Source organism: Hippichthys cyanospilos, chromosome 1 (genome assembly GCF_059441005.1).
Source record: "Hippichthys cyanospilos isolate Australia breed blue-spotted pipefish chromosome 1, RoL_Hcya_1.0, whole genome shotgun sequence".
NCBI lineage: Eukaryota > Metazoa > Chordata > Actinopteri > Syngnathiformes > Syngnathidae > Hippichthys > Hippichthys cyanospilos.
This window is the reverse complement of record NC_142369.1, coordinates 12,069,154-12,086,584: the sequence shown is the minus strand read 5'-3', so window position 1 is coordinate 12,086,584 and position 17,431 is coordinate 12,069,154. Positions and strand designations below refer to the sequence as shown.

The 17,431-nt window shown below is 39.2% G+C and overlaps 1 protein-coding gene across 2 annotated transcripts in view; it reads left to right on the top strand.

Moving 5' to 3' along the window:
- prdm6 (PR domain containing 6) overlaps window positions 1–16,890 on the top strand; it is a 34,295-nt gene extending 17,405 nt beyond the window's left edge. For both annotated transcript variants that reach the window (XM_088422046.1, XM_088421973.1), the window contains 5 exons: window positions 1,117–1,244; window positions 3,730–3,854; window positions 5,000–5,375; window positions 11,015–11,191; window positions 14,566–16,890. In XM_088422046.1, coding sequence (XP_088278172.1) covers window positions 1,117–1,244; window positions 3,730–3,854; window positions 5,000–5,375; window positions 11,015–11,191; window positions 14,566–14,689 — 930 coding nt within the window. In that variant the 3' untranslated portion in view covers window positions 14,690–16,890. The remainder of the gene's footprint in view (window positions 1–1,116; window positions 1,245–3,729; window positions 3,855–4,999; window positions 5,376–11,014; window positions 11,192–14,565) is intronic.
- Window positions 16,891–17,431: the final 541 nt, after the last annotated feature.

The following is a 17,431-nucleotide window of genomic DNA, read 5'->3' as shown; positions in this document are numbered from 1 at the left end:
ATGTTATGTGATGCTAGGCGATGCTAGGTGGTCTTTGCTAAATAAAAACTGCTGTTGGCATGGCCAAGTGCGAAAAATCTTAGGTGGCTCGTGTGTGTGTTTTATCACCTCTTGTGTGACGTGTGTGCGCGTGCTAAGTGTGTTTATCGTGACGTGTGTGCAGTAAGTGTGTATGTCACACTTTGCTTTTGATAACCATGACTGCATTAGTGGCTCTTTTCCATACAAACACACGTCACACATGTCAAGATAAACACACTTAATGCACATTCGCTGGCATGTGACGGTAGTGATATTGCGTCGAGCTTATTAATGGTGTGTGTGTGGTCTTTGAAGTCAAACGAGGATAATGTAGCGAGACAGAAGAAAGTGTTGAAATTGTTCAACACTTTTGTTTGCAACATTCAACTAATGATGTCTTTTACACTTCAGAGATTTATATGATGTTCGTGTGTGTGTTCCCAAGTAGACCTCCAACATGGTGTGGTCTTCAACGAGAAAGCCGGACTCCACGTCTTGTAAACGTTTCCCCTTGTGTGCCCCAAAACCTTTGTTCCAAATTCATATTGGCACTTCCCGGTGTTGTAAAAATACTGTGTGTAAAATTGATAAATGTGTGTGAAAATGGTATGAACACACTCAGTGGACCAGTTCATGTGCTTATTATGCGAAAGTCATGGAACCCCTTTAAAAACAGCTTTTTAAAATGTTTTTAAAAAACGTGATAGTTATTTATAATCTCATTGGTATAATGGGGAAAAAACAATATCAGCAAATATTGATGCATAGTTACATTTTATACACTGAGTACAATTACGTTAAAAAAAAGTAATTTTGGCATGTGCAAAAGTCAGGGCACACTGAAAAAAAAAAAAGATTATCTTAGTAAGTTCAGACCTTTACCATCCCATCGGATCTGAATCATGTGTCAACCAGTGTCATATCTCAAAATATAGTGTGAACCAGGTTTGAACCAGATGTGAATACGGTGTGATGCAGGTGTGGGGAAAGTAGTTTGATCAACAGCGAATGCGCACAATGCTGTAACAATTGGGCTTAACCAATTTAAAAGGAAATATACCAGCCAAAAATATCTGTTACATTTATGTGTTTCAGATTTACGACTCAGAGGGAACGTTGTGTCACTTCCTAGATGGCAACGATCCGGCTAAATCGAGCTGGATGAGGTACATCCGATGCGCCCGACACTGCGGAGAGCAGAACATGATGGTCGTTCAGTACAGGTACAAGTACGCTAATGCTAAATGCTATTAGTGTTGTCATCAAAAATGATTAAACAATCCTGTGAATAAAAGAAAAGAAAAAAATAGCACTTTGGTGAACAAGCATAGCTTATATTCCTTAGCGTAGCAGCATTATTATATTTGACCTTAATTTAACTAATGTTAGCTTATACAAGTATTTTCTTAGCCTAGCACTGTTTGTATTAGCTTAGTTTAGGTTAGCCTAGCATAGTTTACCCTTATACATATATATATATATATATATATATATATATATTTGCTTTGCCATAGATAACCATAGTTTTATCTTAAAGGGGCAGTGTGTAAGATTTTCATTCATTAAAAAGGAAATGATTGTAGATTTCAAAAACTTGCAAATGAATGTGTTCTTAAAGACCAACAGTATGTTTTAAAAATCCTCATAGGTCTAGTTATCATGAAATTATATTACATGGGGGGTGGCACTTCTCGGAAGGCGGCCATGTTTGTTAAGGCTATGGACAATGGTAAACACAGCACCTGTAGCACCCCCTGCTGTTCGCAATGAAAAACAGACTAAATCTTATCTTATCACACTATCCTCTTAACATTAGGCCGCTTCTCAAATTGCGTTCTCATCCGCCCTTATGTCCATGGGATCTCATCAAACATCAGTCGTGGTCCCGTTTTATTTGAAAGTATGAATAAATTGAAAATGCACAGAATACCCAGATGTTTGTTCTTGTCTGCTAAACCAAGGATGTATTAGTTGGGGAGTTTTGAAGACTTAGCTGGGAAAATAACCCAAAATGCATTTCGTGCTGCTTTCGAAATGGCTAATGCGACAACTGAGGAGAGAACTCACATTTGTAAGTTGAATTCTTGATGTATCACAGCGAGGATGCTCATCATTCTTTTCCAATCATAAAGAAACTAGCGTACTTAGCAACTATATACCGGTACTTTAGTACTTGGCCAGTTCACAAGTCCCTACTTGGCATTCTTGATATTGAGAAACGGCATTAGTTATCAAGTAGCTTACCGCCCTTTTAAAATATTTTAGCCTAGCTTACTTAGTGTAGCTTACAGTGATTTGAATTCAGCCTAGTTAAGGACTCGTTTTGAACCTAATCGCTAATGTAGCTGTCGTTAAAGGACTTCTTTGGACCCATTATTATCGTGGCTGATGCTAGAGGACTTCTTCCGAAGTCAAACGTTGCTTTGCGTCAAGCCCGTTGTATTTTGTCTCAGAGCACCCGGGAGGGGTGGGGCCAACATGACAACACAGTCAGGAGGGGCCGTGCTGTAAATCAAACATACCCCTGACCTCACACCAGATAAAAAGAAAGAATTAGGTGGGGAGGAGGCGAGGGGGGTGTTTGATCCGCGCTTGCTGCTGCACTGAGGCGGGTGGCGTCACACATCAAAGAGTCCCATCAGGCGGTCAGGTATGAAAAACAAACACGCCCGCTCTCCCCGCGGAGGGGCTGCGGTCTCGACTGGGACACGTCTTTTGTGTTTCGTTACCAACAACACAAACGCACATAACGCATCACCTTTTGCTCATAATGTGCACTAAAGTCTCATGGTAAACTTTCATTAAACACAAAGTTATTTTTCACTGTTAAACCAGCTGTGCGAGTTAGTCATAAGAGTTAGTAATAGTCATAGGTTAAACCAGTGTTTCTTAACTATATTTTGCCAGGCCCCCCCTAGAGAAGAGAACCCCCCCCCCTGATTATAAATAAGATGATTATTGATGAAAATTGTTTAAGTATACCTACACATGTATCCTTTTTAACATTAACAACAGAAAAACACAATATAAATCAACTTTCAACAACTGTTAATTATTTTTATCGTGTTTATACCGGTTATAGCTTAGTCTAAAACGAAAAAAAAAGAAGTGCACCAAAGTGCCTCAAACTAAAAGAAAATGATAAAAATGATTACTTTATTGCTATTACATTCCACATGACAAAAACAAAGCCCTTTTCCTGGGATCATCCACACCCCCCCCCAGGGTGGCCCGCCCCACAATTTGAGAAGCACTGGATTAAACTAATATAAAGGCTGAGATAAGCTAAATTATGCTAAACTATTGTCAACGTTGCTATGCTTAGATAAACTGTGTTATAGTTAAGATAGAACAAATGTAAATCTGAACTAAACTATGCTAGGCTAAGATAAAGTAAGGAAGGATAGACTACGGTCATATGAACTACAAGGCAAAGTAAATAGACAATGCTCTGCAATATAATGCTACCATAAGATAAAATCCCCGTTGGCGATTAAATACTCCTTTAGCGAAAGTGACGAAGGCTGTGGGAGTCCTAGCGATGTGGTCCAAAGAAGTGCTTTAACATTAGCAATGATTTCCAAATACGAGCTTTAGTATTAGCCACGTTAATGAGGCAGTTCAAAGAAGTTCTTTAACGTTAGCCACGTTCGTGATGAAGTCAAACTCGGCCCTTCAAAGAAAATTTTTTGTGTTTGTGTGTCTTAGATCTAGCATCTTCTACCGGGCATGCCTAGACATCCCTCGAGGAAGCGAGCTCCTCGTTTGGTACAACGACTCGTACACGTCCTTCTTCGGAATTCCGTTGCAGTGTGTCGCTCAAGACGAAAACTGTGAGAGTTTTTCTTTCCTTCTTGTAGAATATTGTCACGCGATCTAGAAATGCACATAGACACTTAGCAAAATACTTTTAAAACATACTCTATCTTGTGCATGGAAATAAGGAAATAGGATTCACATAGCGCATGGAAGGATAGTACAAGTGCAATAGCTGAACATGAACATAGAGCATTTATTATAAATCTAACATATGGACATCGAACATAAATCTTAACAGATCAAGGACCATGTAGAACATACTCTAGACCTTAGAACAAAGAACGATAGAGCATAGATTTTTAAACATAGACCAATTGTAGAACAAGTACCGTATTTTGCACAAACCTAAAAGCCTTTCCATTTTCTCAAAAGCTGACAGTACGCCTTATTATCCGGCGCGCCTTATACTGTGCATAAACCGCGAGTTTTCATTTTTGGGGAAGGAAAAAATCAAATAACGTAATCGCCATGTAAATTTACCTCTGAATTTTAGTTATACATGTATTTTTTACAATAAAAATGTCTATAATACCGTTTGAAATTTTGGTATGCTTCACTTTTAAAGGTTGCAATTTGATTTAAAAAATAAGTTAAATATTTATTTGTATCATCATCATATTCTTTTCACCTCAGCAGTGATCTAAACAGTCTTTTAATTTAATCAAGATATATTTTTTTCCCTTTCTTCAGACAGTACTTTCCACAAAACATCTTTATTCCCAGTTTCTGATTGAAAAGTTTGACTCACTTATCCGATTGTTTTGTTGACATTGGCTTTAGCGCAGCTCTATCTAGTGGATGGTTAACGTAAGCCCAGCCACTACTGTAGCTTCTATTCAGGTGCCTTATAATGCGGTGTGCCTTATATATGAAAACGGACTTAAAATAGGCCATTCATTGACGGTGCGTTTTATAATCTGGTGCGCTTTATGGTGTGGAAAATATGGTACATGTATGATAAATTTAGGACTAGGATAGGACATCGTTCTTATCGTTCTTACTATGTACAACATGGATGTTGAACTTATGTCTTCAGAGTAGACATAGGACATAATGCAGACATTGGACATAGACCATAAATGTAAATCGAAAAACGCTCAGTATGTAGGCCGGATCCTAAACACAGACCAGTTTCCAAAGATGTTATTTGTGCGTGCAGTGAACGTCCCCGTGTCCGTTTCGGAGGTGATGTCTCGTCAGGAGTCTTTACAACAACAATCCTTTGGCAAGAATGGCAAAGCGTCGTCCACGGCGGCGTCCCTGTCGTCGTCCGTGCGCTCCATGGTGTTTCCCCAGACGACGTGCAGCAGGACTTTCTCCGTGTTGGACAAGAGCGGCGCGCCGTTCCCGTCATCCGAGACATCTTTCGGCCAGCTGTCCTCCAAAAATCAAAGAGTCCTGGCCAGTCCCACGTCCACCAGCCAGCTCAGTAGTGAGTTCAGCGACTGGCATCTGTGGAAGTGCGGCCAGTGCTTCAAGACGTTCACGCAGAGGATCCTGCTACAGATGCACGTCTGCCCGCAGAACCCGGACAGGTCTGTAAACGGCACCTAATGCACAATCACAAGTAGGCTTTGGACTGAACTGGAAGAAACTGGACTAGACTCACCTAGACTGGACAAGTATATATAATAAAGAGTAAACTTCATGAGCCTGGACTAGACTGCACAAGAGCAGCCACTTGGTGAGATTTGACTGAACCGGACAAAAACACATCAGAATAGGCTGCATTGGACCGGACCAAATAAGACTTCGTATCTAATCGACTAGTCAGAATAAGACTAGACTACACCTAAATAGATTTGGACTTACAGGCACTTTACCAGACTGGACTAACTCAAAGTAAAATACAAAACAATATAATAGGCTAGGCAGGATGAACTTATACTAGTCTAGGTTGAACTCCAATAGAATGTATTCCACTAGACAGGATAAGATTACATTAGCCTTAAATAGACAGGATGTTTTTGACCTGGAAAAGACTAAACAGGTATGGAGTAGCTTGAACAGGACTAGAATATTCCTCAGTAGTCTCGACATAAATAGACTTCATTAGATTAGACTACAATAGACTGAATTGAAATGTACTAGATTAGTTAGGAAGAGACTAGAATAGACATGACAGGCTGGACTAGTATAAACTGGACTGGGTGAGTTAACAGAACTGGACAAGAATGGCCAGTAGGTGTGCTAGACAAGTCGGGAAAAGACTAGACTAAACTGAAGTGGGCTGGAATGTACTAGACTGGATTTGAGAGAATTAACAACAATGGACATTAATATAAACAAATCCTTTAGTCCTGTGATGCAAACTATTTGTAATCATTCATGATGACCTCAAGCGCGCACACCTACATACACACACACACACACACACACACACACACACACTGGTGTGTGATGATCTATTGGAGAGTTTTTGCTTATCTTCATATTGTGTAATGTGTGTGAGTGTGTGTGCGTGTGCTTGTGCGTGTGTGTGTGCATAAATCACGGTGGCGATGGTAGAGAAATTGTGGTTGTCACGGTGACGGCCAAGCAGGCGGGGCTAGTGTCACTGGTTCAATAAATGAAAAAGAAAATGAAAAAGTGTCTGCTGATGTGCAAAATGTCAATAACAACATTTTATCCACACCACCCGTCTCCACTAAACTCGCGCTTAATATACTTCTGGGAACTTTCCTACTTTACACTGCAGGAAACCACATACTAAGAATTTCAAGTCCGGGATTTTTAGTTAGGATTAGGAACTTATTATTAACCGTATTGCGTGTTTTTACTTGAATTGCATCCAAAGAGATTCATTTCAAACCAAAAGTAAACCCTGCTTAAAGCCTAGTAGCACTTTTGGATTTGCTTACATTAGTTCCAGGAACTATTAGTACAAGCTCTTTCCTGGAGTAACTGAAATGTTAGGTGGTACAAGGAACTTTTGGATGAAGAAAAGCTCTGGATTAGTTCATTTTGGCCAAAAGTAGACCCACCTTGAAGTGTTGTCCTTTTGTATTGGATCCTTTTAGTTCCAACAACTACTAGTATGCGTTCCTACTAGTAGTTCCTGAGAATTTAGGTGGAACGTTTAAATGACAAAAAAAAAACTCCATTGTGATTCATTGTGGCTTTCTTGGACTACTTTTGTGTTGGATCCATTTAGTTCCAGGAACTACAAGTATGTACGAGTTCCTGAAACTTTAAGAGGTACCAGGACCTTTTGGGCAACAGGAAAAGCTTCAGAGAAATTAGCTGGGGCCAAATTAGACCCTTCCTGAAGTGTACTGTAGTCCTTTTTTATTGGATTCTTTTAGTTCCAAGAACTATGCATTCCTATTCGTAGTTCCTGACACACTTGGTGGTACTAGGACATTTTGAATGACTGGGAATGATGGGAAAAACTCCAGGGTGATTCACTGTGGCCAAAAGTCGACCTCTCTTGGAGGTTCGTACTTTTGTACTGGATCTTTTTAGTTCCAGGAATACTAGTATCCACCCATACATTTTCTATCGCTGCTTATGCTCACTAGAGTCATAGGCTTGCTGGTGCCTATCCCAACACCAGTACCAAGACCGAAAGTCCTTGAAGCTTTAGGTAGAACTAGTAACATCTGTATAGCGGATCTTGATGTGACTAGGGCCTTGTACTTGAGGAGGTCCAAGAACTACAAATTAATAATGTGACCACATTATGAGCATGTGACCATGCTGTGCTTTCACCAATAGTGCAGACATGATGATGATGATGACAATGATGGCAGGAAGAAGATGTGTGTGTGTGTGTGAGTGCGCAGTTGTGTTTGTGTGCAAGTGTCTGCATGCGGACGATTGATTGTGTATTGATGAAGTGTGAGTGCTGATTTATTATCTTGGCTCTCAAGCACACTAACATGTCTTCATCTCAACACACACGTGCACACAAACTTTGCATACACATACACACTCACTGCATACATAAATACTTTAGCTATAGCTTACTGCAAAGACACACTGACTTGAAACCCTACCTAAGGCTTAAAACATTAACTTGAAGCACTTCACCAAGGTTTTAACCTTACTTTGAAATCTTAACCTTCATTTAAAACCTAAACCAGATTAGAAGCCCTAATTTGAAAGCCTAACACTAACTTGAAACCCTGATTTCAAACCATATTCCTAGACCCTAACCCAGACTTGAAGCCCAATCCTGGTTTTAAACTCTAACTCTGGTTTGAAACCCTAATTTGATTTCAAACCTTAACCCAGGACCCTAACCCTGGTTTGAAACTTTCAGCATGATTTAAGACAATAACACAAACTTGAAACCCTACTTTAAAATCCAACTCAGCCGTGAATCCCTGATTTGATCACATGGATTCGAGATCCTACTTTCGAAGCCTGTCAGTTGTTTCAACCGTCTGGTTTGAAAGCTTTTAGACACAAACCCTGATTTAGCCGAAGCCTGTCAGTTGTTTCAACCGTCTGGTTTGAAAGCTTTTAGACACAAACCCTGATTCAAAACCCTAATTTGAAACCTTACCTTTGGCTAAAAAAGTACTTTGAAACCCCAACCCTTGTTTAAAACCATGTCATGCTCGATTTTCTTGATTAGAAACCTTAGCTCCACTTTGAAACACTGACCCCAGTGTCTGGAAAACCAACTTCAATATTAAACTTTATTTCAAACCTTAACTCAAAACCCTGCACATTTTTTAAATGTGTCATATGGAAACAAGTGTGCATGGGAAAACGCTCCATTCCCATATACAATTTTTTTACTGCATTTTGTGTTTGTGTGTGTGTGTCTTTCATCAGGTCATGTGTTCACAGTGAATGTTAGTTTTTAGTATTCAAGTTGCAGACAGAAGCACAGAAACCTTTAACACATCAGTTTGTCTTACCCTCTTAATGGGGGCATCCCATTGACGTGTTGCATTTTGTAGCCCCCAACATAAGTCATAACCGTCATCACAACTGATTGATTGCGTAACCTCAACCAAAATCCAATCTTAAACGCCGAAACCCTGTCTTGAGCCTCAAAAAGAGGTCTGGACTATTGGGATCCACCAAAATGGCCTCACATAGACATGAGGTTCCACAATGAAGTAAAAACCTGGAGTATGAATCCCACCATTTAGCAAAAACACACACAGACACACACAGTGTGTTGGTGTTAGTTATATTTTCGTCGCATTTGGTTCACACCTCATGGGTGTAGTTAGCGAGTTAGCTAGTAGCAATGTAAATCGCCACAGACCAAAACTAGGTAAGCTAGCTTTTATGTAGTTGGGAAGATGCTAGTACACACACCCACTGGTGTGTAATAAACAATAAGCGCACATTAATCTTGGCGCCGCGCTTGAATAAATAAATCAAAAAGTTCCTCCCATTGATCACTCCAAGTGTTCGCGATCGATGCTGGCCTCATAGAAAAGCGCAAATTAATAAATAATAAATAATAAACATGCCAGAGCTTATACAACAACACCTGATAAATGAGCGCGCACGCACACACACACATTTGTGTGGAAAACTGCAAGTGAAGATTTTTTGCTTTTTTTTTAATTGCGTGTGTGTGTGTGTGAATGTAAAACTGAGTGTGTGAATGTTTTTAAACATGTATATGAGTAAATGTGTGAGTGTGTGTGTGTGTGTGTGTGTGTGTGTGTGTGTGTGTGTTAGTGTGTGCTTGGGTGTGTATGACTGCAAAGATGTTTGAATGTGTTGGTGTGGCGCTCTCCTTTAGGGGGCGCCAAAGATCACATTTGTTTCCCAGACTAAGCTGCTTGGCTTTCTTAGCTAGCAACAATGTTAGTTTGCCACAATCCAAATTTCAACTTGAAACCTTGTAAAAAAAAAAAATCCTAACCCTAAAGAGCTGTAAAAGCTTAACCCGTATTTGAAACACTAACCCTGATTTGTTTTGCACATTGGTTGGAAACCCTAACCATGGCAAACCATACTTAGACTAATACTTGTTTAAAACCCTTTTGAAGGTGAAATCCTAATAGTTAAAAAACTGGTTAAACTAAACCTAATTCTTGACTTGAAACGTTTTGGTTTGTTTCAAACCAAAACCCAGGCTTGATACCCTAATTTGAAACCTAAACCTGGATTTCTAACTCCACAACTTGTTTAAAGCCAAAACACAGACTTTGAAATGTTTACCTTGACTTGATAATCTAATATGTATAAACCCAATACCAAAGCTTCAAACCCTAATTTGAAACCTTATTCTTGAAACCTTATTTGAAAGCCTTGTTTATAGCCAAAACCAAGGCTTAAAATGTTAATTTGAAACCCCAACCTTGATTTGAAACCCTACCGCTTGTTGAAAACCCTTATTTGAAACTTTTTCACTTGTTCAAAACCCAGGCTTGAAACCCTAATTTGTTTAAAAACCAAACATTGAGACCCTAACTTGAAACCTTAACCTTGATTTATGACTCTACAGCTTGTTTAAAGCCAAATCTCAGGTTTTAAATCTTAATTTTAACACCAAACTTGAAATTAAAACCCTACCACTCGTTTAATACCAAACCCAGTCTTGAAGCCCTAACCTTGACTTGAAACCCTAACATGTATAAACTCAAAACCCATCATTCAAAACCTAATTTGAAACCTTAATCCTGATTTGAAGCTTTAATTTCAAACCCTACAACTTGTTTACAGCCACAACCCAAGCCTAAAATTTTTATTTGAAGCCCCAACCTTGACTTGAAACCCTACCTTTTGTTGCAAACCCACATCTGAAACTTTAACCTTCACTTGAAACCCTAATCTCAAACTCTACCACTTGTTTAAAAGGTAAACATACACTTGAAATTTCAATTTGAAACCCTAACTTTGACACCCCAGCACTTGTTCACAACAAAACCCGAGGCTTGAAACCCTAACTCTTGTTTGAAAACCGAACCCCAGACTAATTTGAAACCTTGATTTGTAACCTTAAAACTTGTTTAAGCAAAACCCTCGAAACCCTTGCCCTAACTTTAAATCCGAAACGCTAAGCCTTGTTTTCCTGCGAAAGCCCTATTTGAAAGCTTGAAACGGCGTCTAGAATCTTGACTTATTATTTGAAGCCGTAACCCAGGGTCGCTTTGCAATCCGTCCCGCGCTGCTGCTGCTGCTGCTGCTGCTGCTGTTGTTGCCGCCGCCGGTGCGAGCGTGTCATTGACCGGCGCCTCCCGCTCTCCTCCCGAAGGCCGTACCAGTGCGGCCATTGCTCGCTGTCCTTCTCGCAGCCATCAGAGTTGCGCAACCACGTGGTGACGCACTCCAGCGACCGACCCTTCAAGTGCGGCTACTGCGGCCGCGCCTTCGCCGGCGCAACCACGCTCAACAACCACATACGCACGCACACCGGCGAGAAACCCTTCAAGTAAGTAAACGCCACACACGCCTTTTTTTTTTTTTTTTGAACCCCCTTCAAAAATTTGACATGCAATTCCTCACAATGAAAACGTCTCCCCCAAAAAGACCTTAACACATTTAGGGGCCAAACTGTTTGAAATGGATCCTGATTTCAAACTGAAACCCTAACTCCCATTTCAAGCCCTAATGCTAAATTAAAACCCAAATCCTGAACGTGACTTTAAACCTAATCTTAAACCTGGATTCTCAATTTGAAACCAACATTTTAAACCTTACTTTGAAAGCCTAACCCTAGTTTGAAAACCTAAACTCTTATTTCAAACCGTCAATTGAGAACCCTTACTCTAATTTGAAACCCTAGTTTGAAACTATAGTTTGAAACTCCAGTGTAAAAACCTAACCCCAGAGTAACACCTTAACCCTAATTTGAAACCTTCTTTAGGACCGTAACTTTAATCTAAACCGTAGTTTGAAACTTGAATTTGAGCACCTAACCTTAATTTGAAACCCTGACCCTAGTTCAAAACCTTATTTTGAAACTGATTTTAACCCCATCCCATTTTTGAAACCCTTACCCTCGCTCAAAACCTTATTTTGAAAACCTTACCCTTGTTTGCAGCCCTAGTGTGAAACCCTAACCCTAATTTGAAACCCTACTTTGTGACCGTAGCTTTAATTTTAACTCTAGTTCGAAACTCGAATTTGAGCACCTAACCTTAATTTGAAACCCTGATTTTAAACCCTCACTGTTTTTTGAAACCCTAAACGCCAATTTGAAACCCATACCCTAGTTTGACGCCTTATTTTTAAACGCTAACCGTCGTCTGAAACCCTAAACCTTGTTTGAAATCCCACTTTGCAACCCTGACCCTTATTTGAAACCCTACTTCGAATGCTAACTCAATCTTTAAACCTCAGTAAGAAAGCTTTGTTTAAAACCCTACCCAGCATGTACCCCGGCCTAATTTAAAAGAGCGAGGCTAACCGACGCGCATCCGCGATCTTTTGTCCCGCGCGCTCGTTAGCAGCCTCCGCACGCTCGTCACGGCAAATTGAAGTTAGCGGCGGCGCTAATGGATGGCGTTCCGCCGCGGCTCGGATGCAATTAGCGAGGGCGGCGTCGGGGTCACGCCCAACGACGCGCCGTTAACGAGCAATCGCGACGAGGTGACCTCGCCGACTGTCAATCAACTTCAACGTGCCGCGCGTGCGCAAGCCATCAAAGCCTCGCGGCGTGCTCGTGAGCTGAGCTGACGCGACGGCGACTTTGATGGCGAGCGTCCGCGCCGCCCGCCGTGCCGGAGCTTCTCTTCCGACATCGCGGATGATACGTTCAAATCGAGAGGCGAAAAAAAAATGTTACGCAGCCAAGTCGGATGATTAATTATAACAAATAATAACTTTGATAAAAATCAACACAAAATGTGCGATATTTATTACAAAAGTTAATAAGTAGAACAAATCCTCTAGACAAAAATATTTACAAAAATAAGCAAATCTATAAGAGATAAATTACATAAAATTTATAAATACACGAATGATAAAATTACAGTAATTGTTTTAAAAAAAAGAGCGTGAATGGTGGCTCCAAGAATCTAAGTCTACAAAGTAAAGAAATCAGTGAATTAAATCTTAAAATTTCACGAATGTTTAAATACATTCATAAAAAAACATTCAACTAAATAACATGACAAAATAAACAAATGACTAGCCAATAAAAACAAAACAAAAAAACTGCAGGACAAAACACAACTCATAAAACAAATGATTGACTTGAGATCGTTTATTACACTACGAAAATGAAATAAATCAAAAGTAATAAATTCATAGAAAATAAAAGAAACAAATAAATAAAATATACAAAATAATACAAAATGAATATGCATAAACAATGCAGGTATTTCATTTTAAAAAAAATAAATACATAACATAAGTTGATAATAATTTACAAAGAACTATTAAAAAAATTCAAATGAATAAAACCTTAAAAAATCAATTAATTAAACAAGTAAAAATCAGAAAGAAAAGGAAATTAAATAAATAAAAATATTCACAAAAATCTAAAAGAAATGAAATAATTTAAATTGATAAAATACATGAAAAAAATACAAAATTAAAAAAAACAAACAAAACATGAAATTCTTAAAAAAAAAAGTAAATAAAATGAAAACAATAATCAACATTAAACAGGTGCAAAAATAATTGAGCTTATTCCATCATGGCGTTCTTTCCCAACGTCTTTATGACATCACACGTTAGGACTTTTATTATATCTTTTTTTTATGTCATTTTCTTGATTGGTGATAGTCAATCAAAACATGGCCTTCCATGTAACGTGTGACTTTTGTTTCACGCCAATCAATAATGTTCACACACACGCACACACACACGCACACACATGCCAGACTTCAAAGGCTTCCTCAATTGCCAATGACACTATCTGTGTGTGTGTGTGTGTGTGTGTGTGTGTGTGTGTGTGTGTGTTTGTGTGATGGGAATTCCCCTCAGCAGCTGGCTTGATAGATTATTGACGAGTGTGTGTGTGTGCGTGCGTGCGTGTGCGCGTGTGTGTTTGTGACAATCAGATCACAGCAGCAATTCCAGCTGACTGCTCCGCTGACCTCACACACACTTTGTAATGTCAATGTGTATTACACTTGACAACACACTCGTCCCCTGCGCGCGTGTGTGTACGTGTGTATCCCGGTGTAATTCACAGTATGACATCATCGTCCATCCTTCCTTTTTTTTTTTATAGCCGCTTATTTGCAATTAGGCTAGCAGTTGGGTTTATAACAAGGTTTTCAAGCCCGGTTTAGAGTGTCAAAATAGGGTTTCGAATCAGGCTTAGTGTGCTGAACAGAGTTTAGGATTTCATAGTAAGGTTTCCAATTAGTTTGGGCTTCAAAGCTGGGTTTTAAGACAGGGTTTGGTTTTCACAATACGGTTTCAAGACAAAGATAGTGGTTTAGGCTTGAAGTTGGGTTCAGGATTTCTATCTGGGGTTAGAGGATTAGGTAGGGCTTCAAGCCATTGTCAGGTAAGTAGTGCTCCATGTCAAGGGTTGGGGTTTTAAAAAAGGACAAGCGTTTATAAAGTAGGGTTTCAATCCAAGGTTATAGATTTAAATAAGGGTTTGACACCTAGTTTGCGGTTTTCAACACGGGTTAGGGTTGCAAATCAGGGTTAGGTTTGCTCAGTAGGATTCCAAGTTGGAGTTTTAAACAAGGAAAAGGGTCTTAATTTAGGGTCGGGTTTTTAATCACTCCTAGTTTATGGATTTAAATAAGAGCTTGATATCTGGATTGCGGTTTGAAACGGGTTAAGGTTGTAAATTAGGGTTTGAAGCGGGGTAAATCTTTCTGTTGTTTTTGTTTTTAGATGCGAGCGTTGTGATCGCAGTTTCACTCAGGCGACCCAGCTGAGCCGTCACCAGAGATTACCCAACGAATGTAAACCCAACAGCGAAGGATCGGTGGGCGGAGAGTCCATAGAGGTGGACTAGAACCCAACACAAGCCAGCAGAACCCAAATCCCTCTGCAAACCACACCCACCGTCTTCATTCCTGGCTTTTGTACTGCTGCTTGTGTTCAACGAGACCAAGTCCTTCACTACTCATGGAACTACACAACAAAATGCCAAAGTTCTGCTGCAAAAGCTCTACCAAGGTTCTGCTAGGGTATTACTGATGTTCTACCAAAGTTCTTCCAAAGCGCTACCGAAGTTCTACCACATTTCTACCAAAGCTCTATTAAGCCACTACCAAAGTTCTACCTGGGTTCTACCAGTGTTCTACCAAAGTTCCTCTGCTCCCAAAATCTACCAAAGTTCTATTGTAGTTCTTGAGATGTCCGTCCTAAATTGTTTGTCTGACGTTCCACCATTCTATTGTTGGACCTAATACCAAAGTACAAGAAAATTTGGCCTAAAATGTAACAACTTTTTTTTGTATTTCTTAAATACCAATGACTGCCTAAAGCTTACTAAAGTTCTTATAAAATTGTCTCAGAATTCTAATGGTGACAGCAAAGGTTTACCAAATTTACTTAAAGGTTCTGCCACTGTTATTTCAAAAAAAAATTCCAAAATTTAACCAGTCTTTTACCTAAGTCCTCCAAAGTTGGGTAATGTTTCTTCTGGTTATACCAAAAGTCTCCTGATGTTGTATTAAAATTAAATTGAAATTTAAGGCATCTTTTCTTAAAAGTGCTGCAAAGGTTCCACCAAAGTTCTTCCAAATGTTGTATCGGAATGTTTGTTATACCAAAGATAAACTCAATGTTTACCATTACACATTTTTTTTAACTTGTCCTACAAAGGTTCTACAAAAAAAATGTCTGAAATTGAACTAATGTTGTACCAGAGTTCCACTGAAGTTCTACCAGTGTTTTGCAAAAACAAACCAAAAAACAAATTTCACCTAAAAGTCTAGGCTCCTCCTTGAAGTTCTACCAAAGATGACTGATGTTCTGCTGAAGTTCTACTAAATTCTCTCAAAATTAATTTTTCCAGTGTATACTTAAATTCTACTATAGTTCTAACAGATTTATATCGAAATTCTGCTCGTCACACCAAACGTTTTGCAAACCTTTACCAAATTTCCCTCCAAATTCAACCAATGTTTTACCAACAATACCCAATATAATAAGTGTACAGATGTTCTAGTAAACCTCTTTTGAGGTTCAACAGGATTCCTCCAGAAAATTTCACAATTGTTCAACCAAAGATTGATCCAAATTTTCACTGAAATACTACTAAAGTTTCACTGCACTTCTTCCTAAGCTGCAAGTAAATGATACCAAAGTTTCACAAGTTCCAAAGTGCTACAAAATATTTACCTAAAATCCGAGATCTACTAATGGTCCACAAACCTCTACAAAATATCTACCAACATTCCACGAATGTTCTACCAAAGTTCTCGTGAAATACTGCGGCCGGTCGAGGAGCGGCTTGAGGGAGTGGACAACTTCTTGAAGCGCCCTCGTGTGGCCAGGAGGTCAAATGCGGTGATGACTTTTCCCTTTCATTCAACAGGACTGCAGAAGGTTTGACACCTCAAGCAAACCAAAGATTGTCTGACTTTTTGTTGAATATTTAGCGGACAAAAAACAAGAAAACCAAAAAAAAATAAAAAAAAAAGAAGGCGGAGACCAAAGCATCCACGTCATGGACGTCATGTACACAGAAAATAAAAGAATATTTATCATATGGCGGCACTTTGACTTAGTTTATTTAACTTTATGCATCATTTGCTTCAAACGTGACCAAAGACATTCGTCTTCCCTCACCAACATCCAGTTTTTTTTTTGTTTTTTTTTGTAGCAAAAAGACAAAAGAGCACACTAGACACACCAAAGTTTTCCACCCATTTGATTGGATTTTTTTTCTTTTGTAAATCAGCCAATCACTTTCTGCCTCATAGCTGAACTCCTTTATTGAACAATAATTTTAGAAATTGGAGTCAAAAGGGGTCCAGTTTTGAGTCTGATTCCCGCATGTGCTCAGTCAGCAAATTGAGTTGGACAGGAAGTGACTGCCACAACAACAATGATGAGTTTGTGTCCACATGAAAAAAGAAAAAAAAAACATGTAAACAAATGTTAATGCTTTTTGTCTCGCTCACGTTCGCATGATTTTAAAAATAAAAAAAAACGTGAGCTCTGATGAAAACGAGGTCCAAATAAAAAGTCCATTTTGTCAACTCAGGAAGGTTTATCGTTTCATTTTTTGGAATTTTTTTTATGAGTTAATAAAATCTACGTGCGGTTGATTTCAGGACGTGCGGGGGAAGTTCACAAAAGAATAGTACCATGTTGTTACCATGGCAACCAGGGGGACGCTCAAACGCTTTTCAGTGTTGCCACCTTGCCAATTGACATATTTTCATATTAAAAAAAAACTGGGGGAACCTTCATTTCTGGCTTGTGCCGTAAAAAAAAAAAAATCCATACTTTCTGTAGTCGCTCATCACGATCACACCACCAAAACTGTACCATTCATTTGAGCGACGTTTGTGCTCAGGATTCTTTTTTACTGCTACGATTTTACAGCTACTACAGATTTTATTTTCTAGCAATTACATTACCTTCGCCACCCATATACTGCAAAATGGAGCCAAAGTGGTACCATATCTTTGTGCAGCAAAAATGTTTCATTTGTTATTTAGTTTTATTAATTAATAAATTCCTTGTCGTCTTAATGTGACGTCACAACATGCGTTTCCTGTCAATCAGGATACGACCCAGC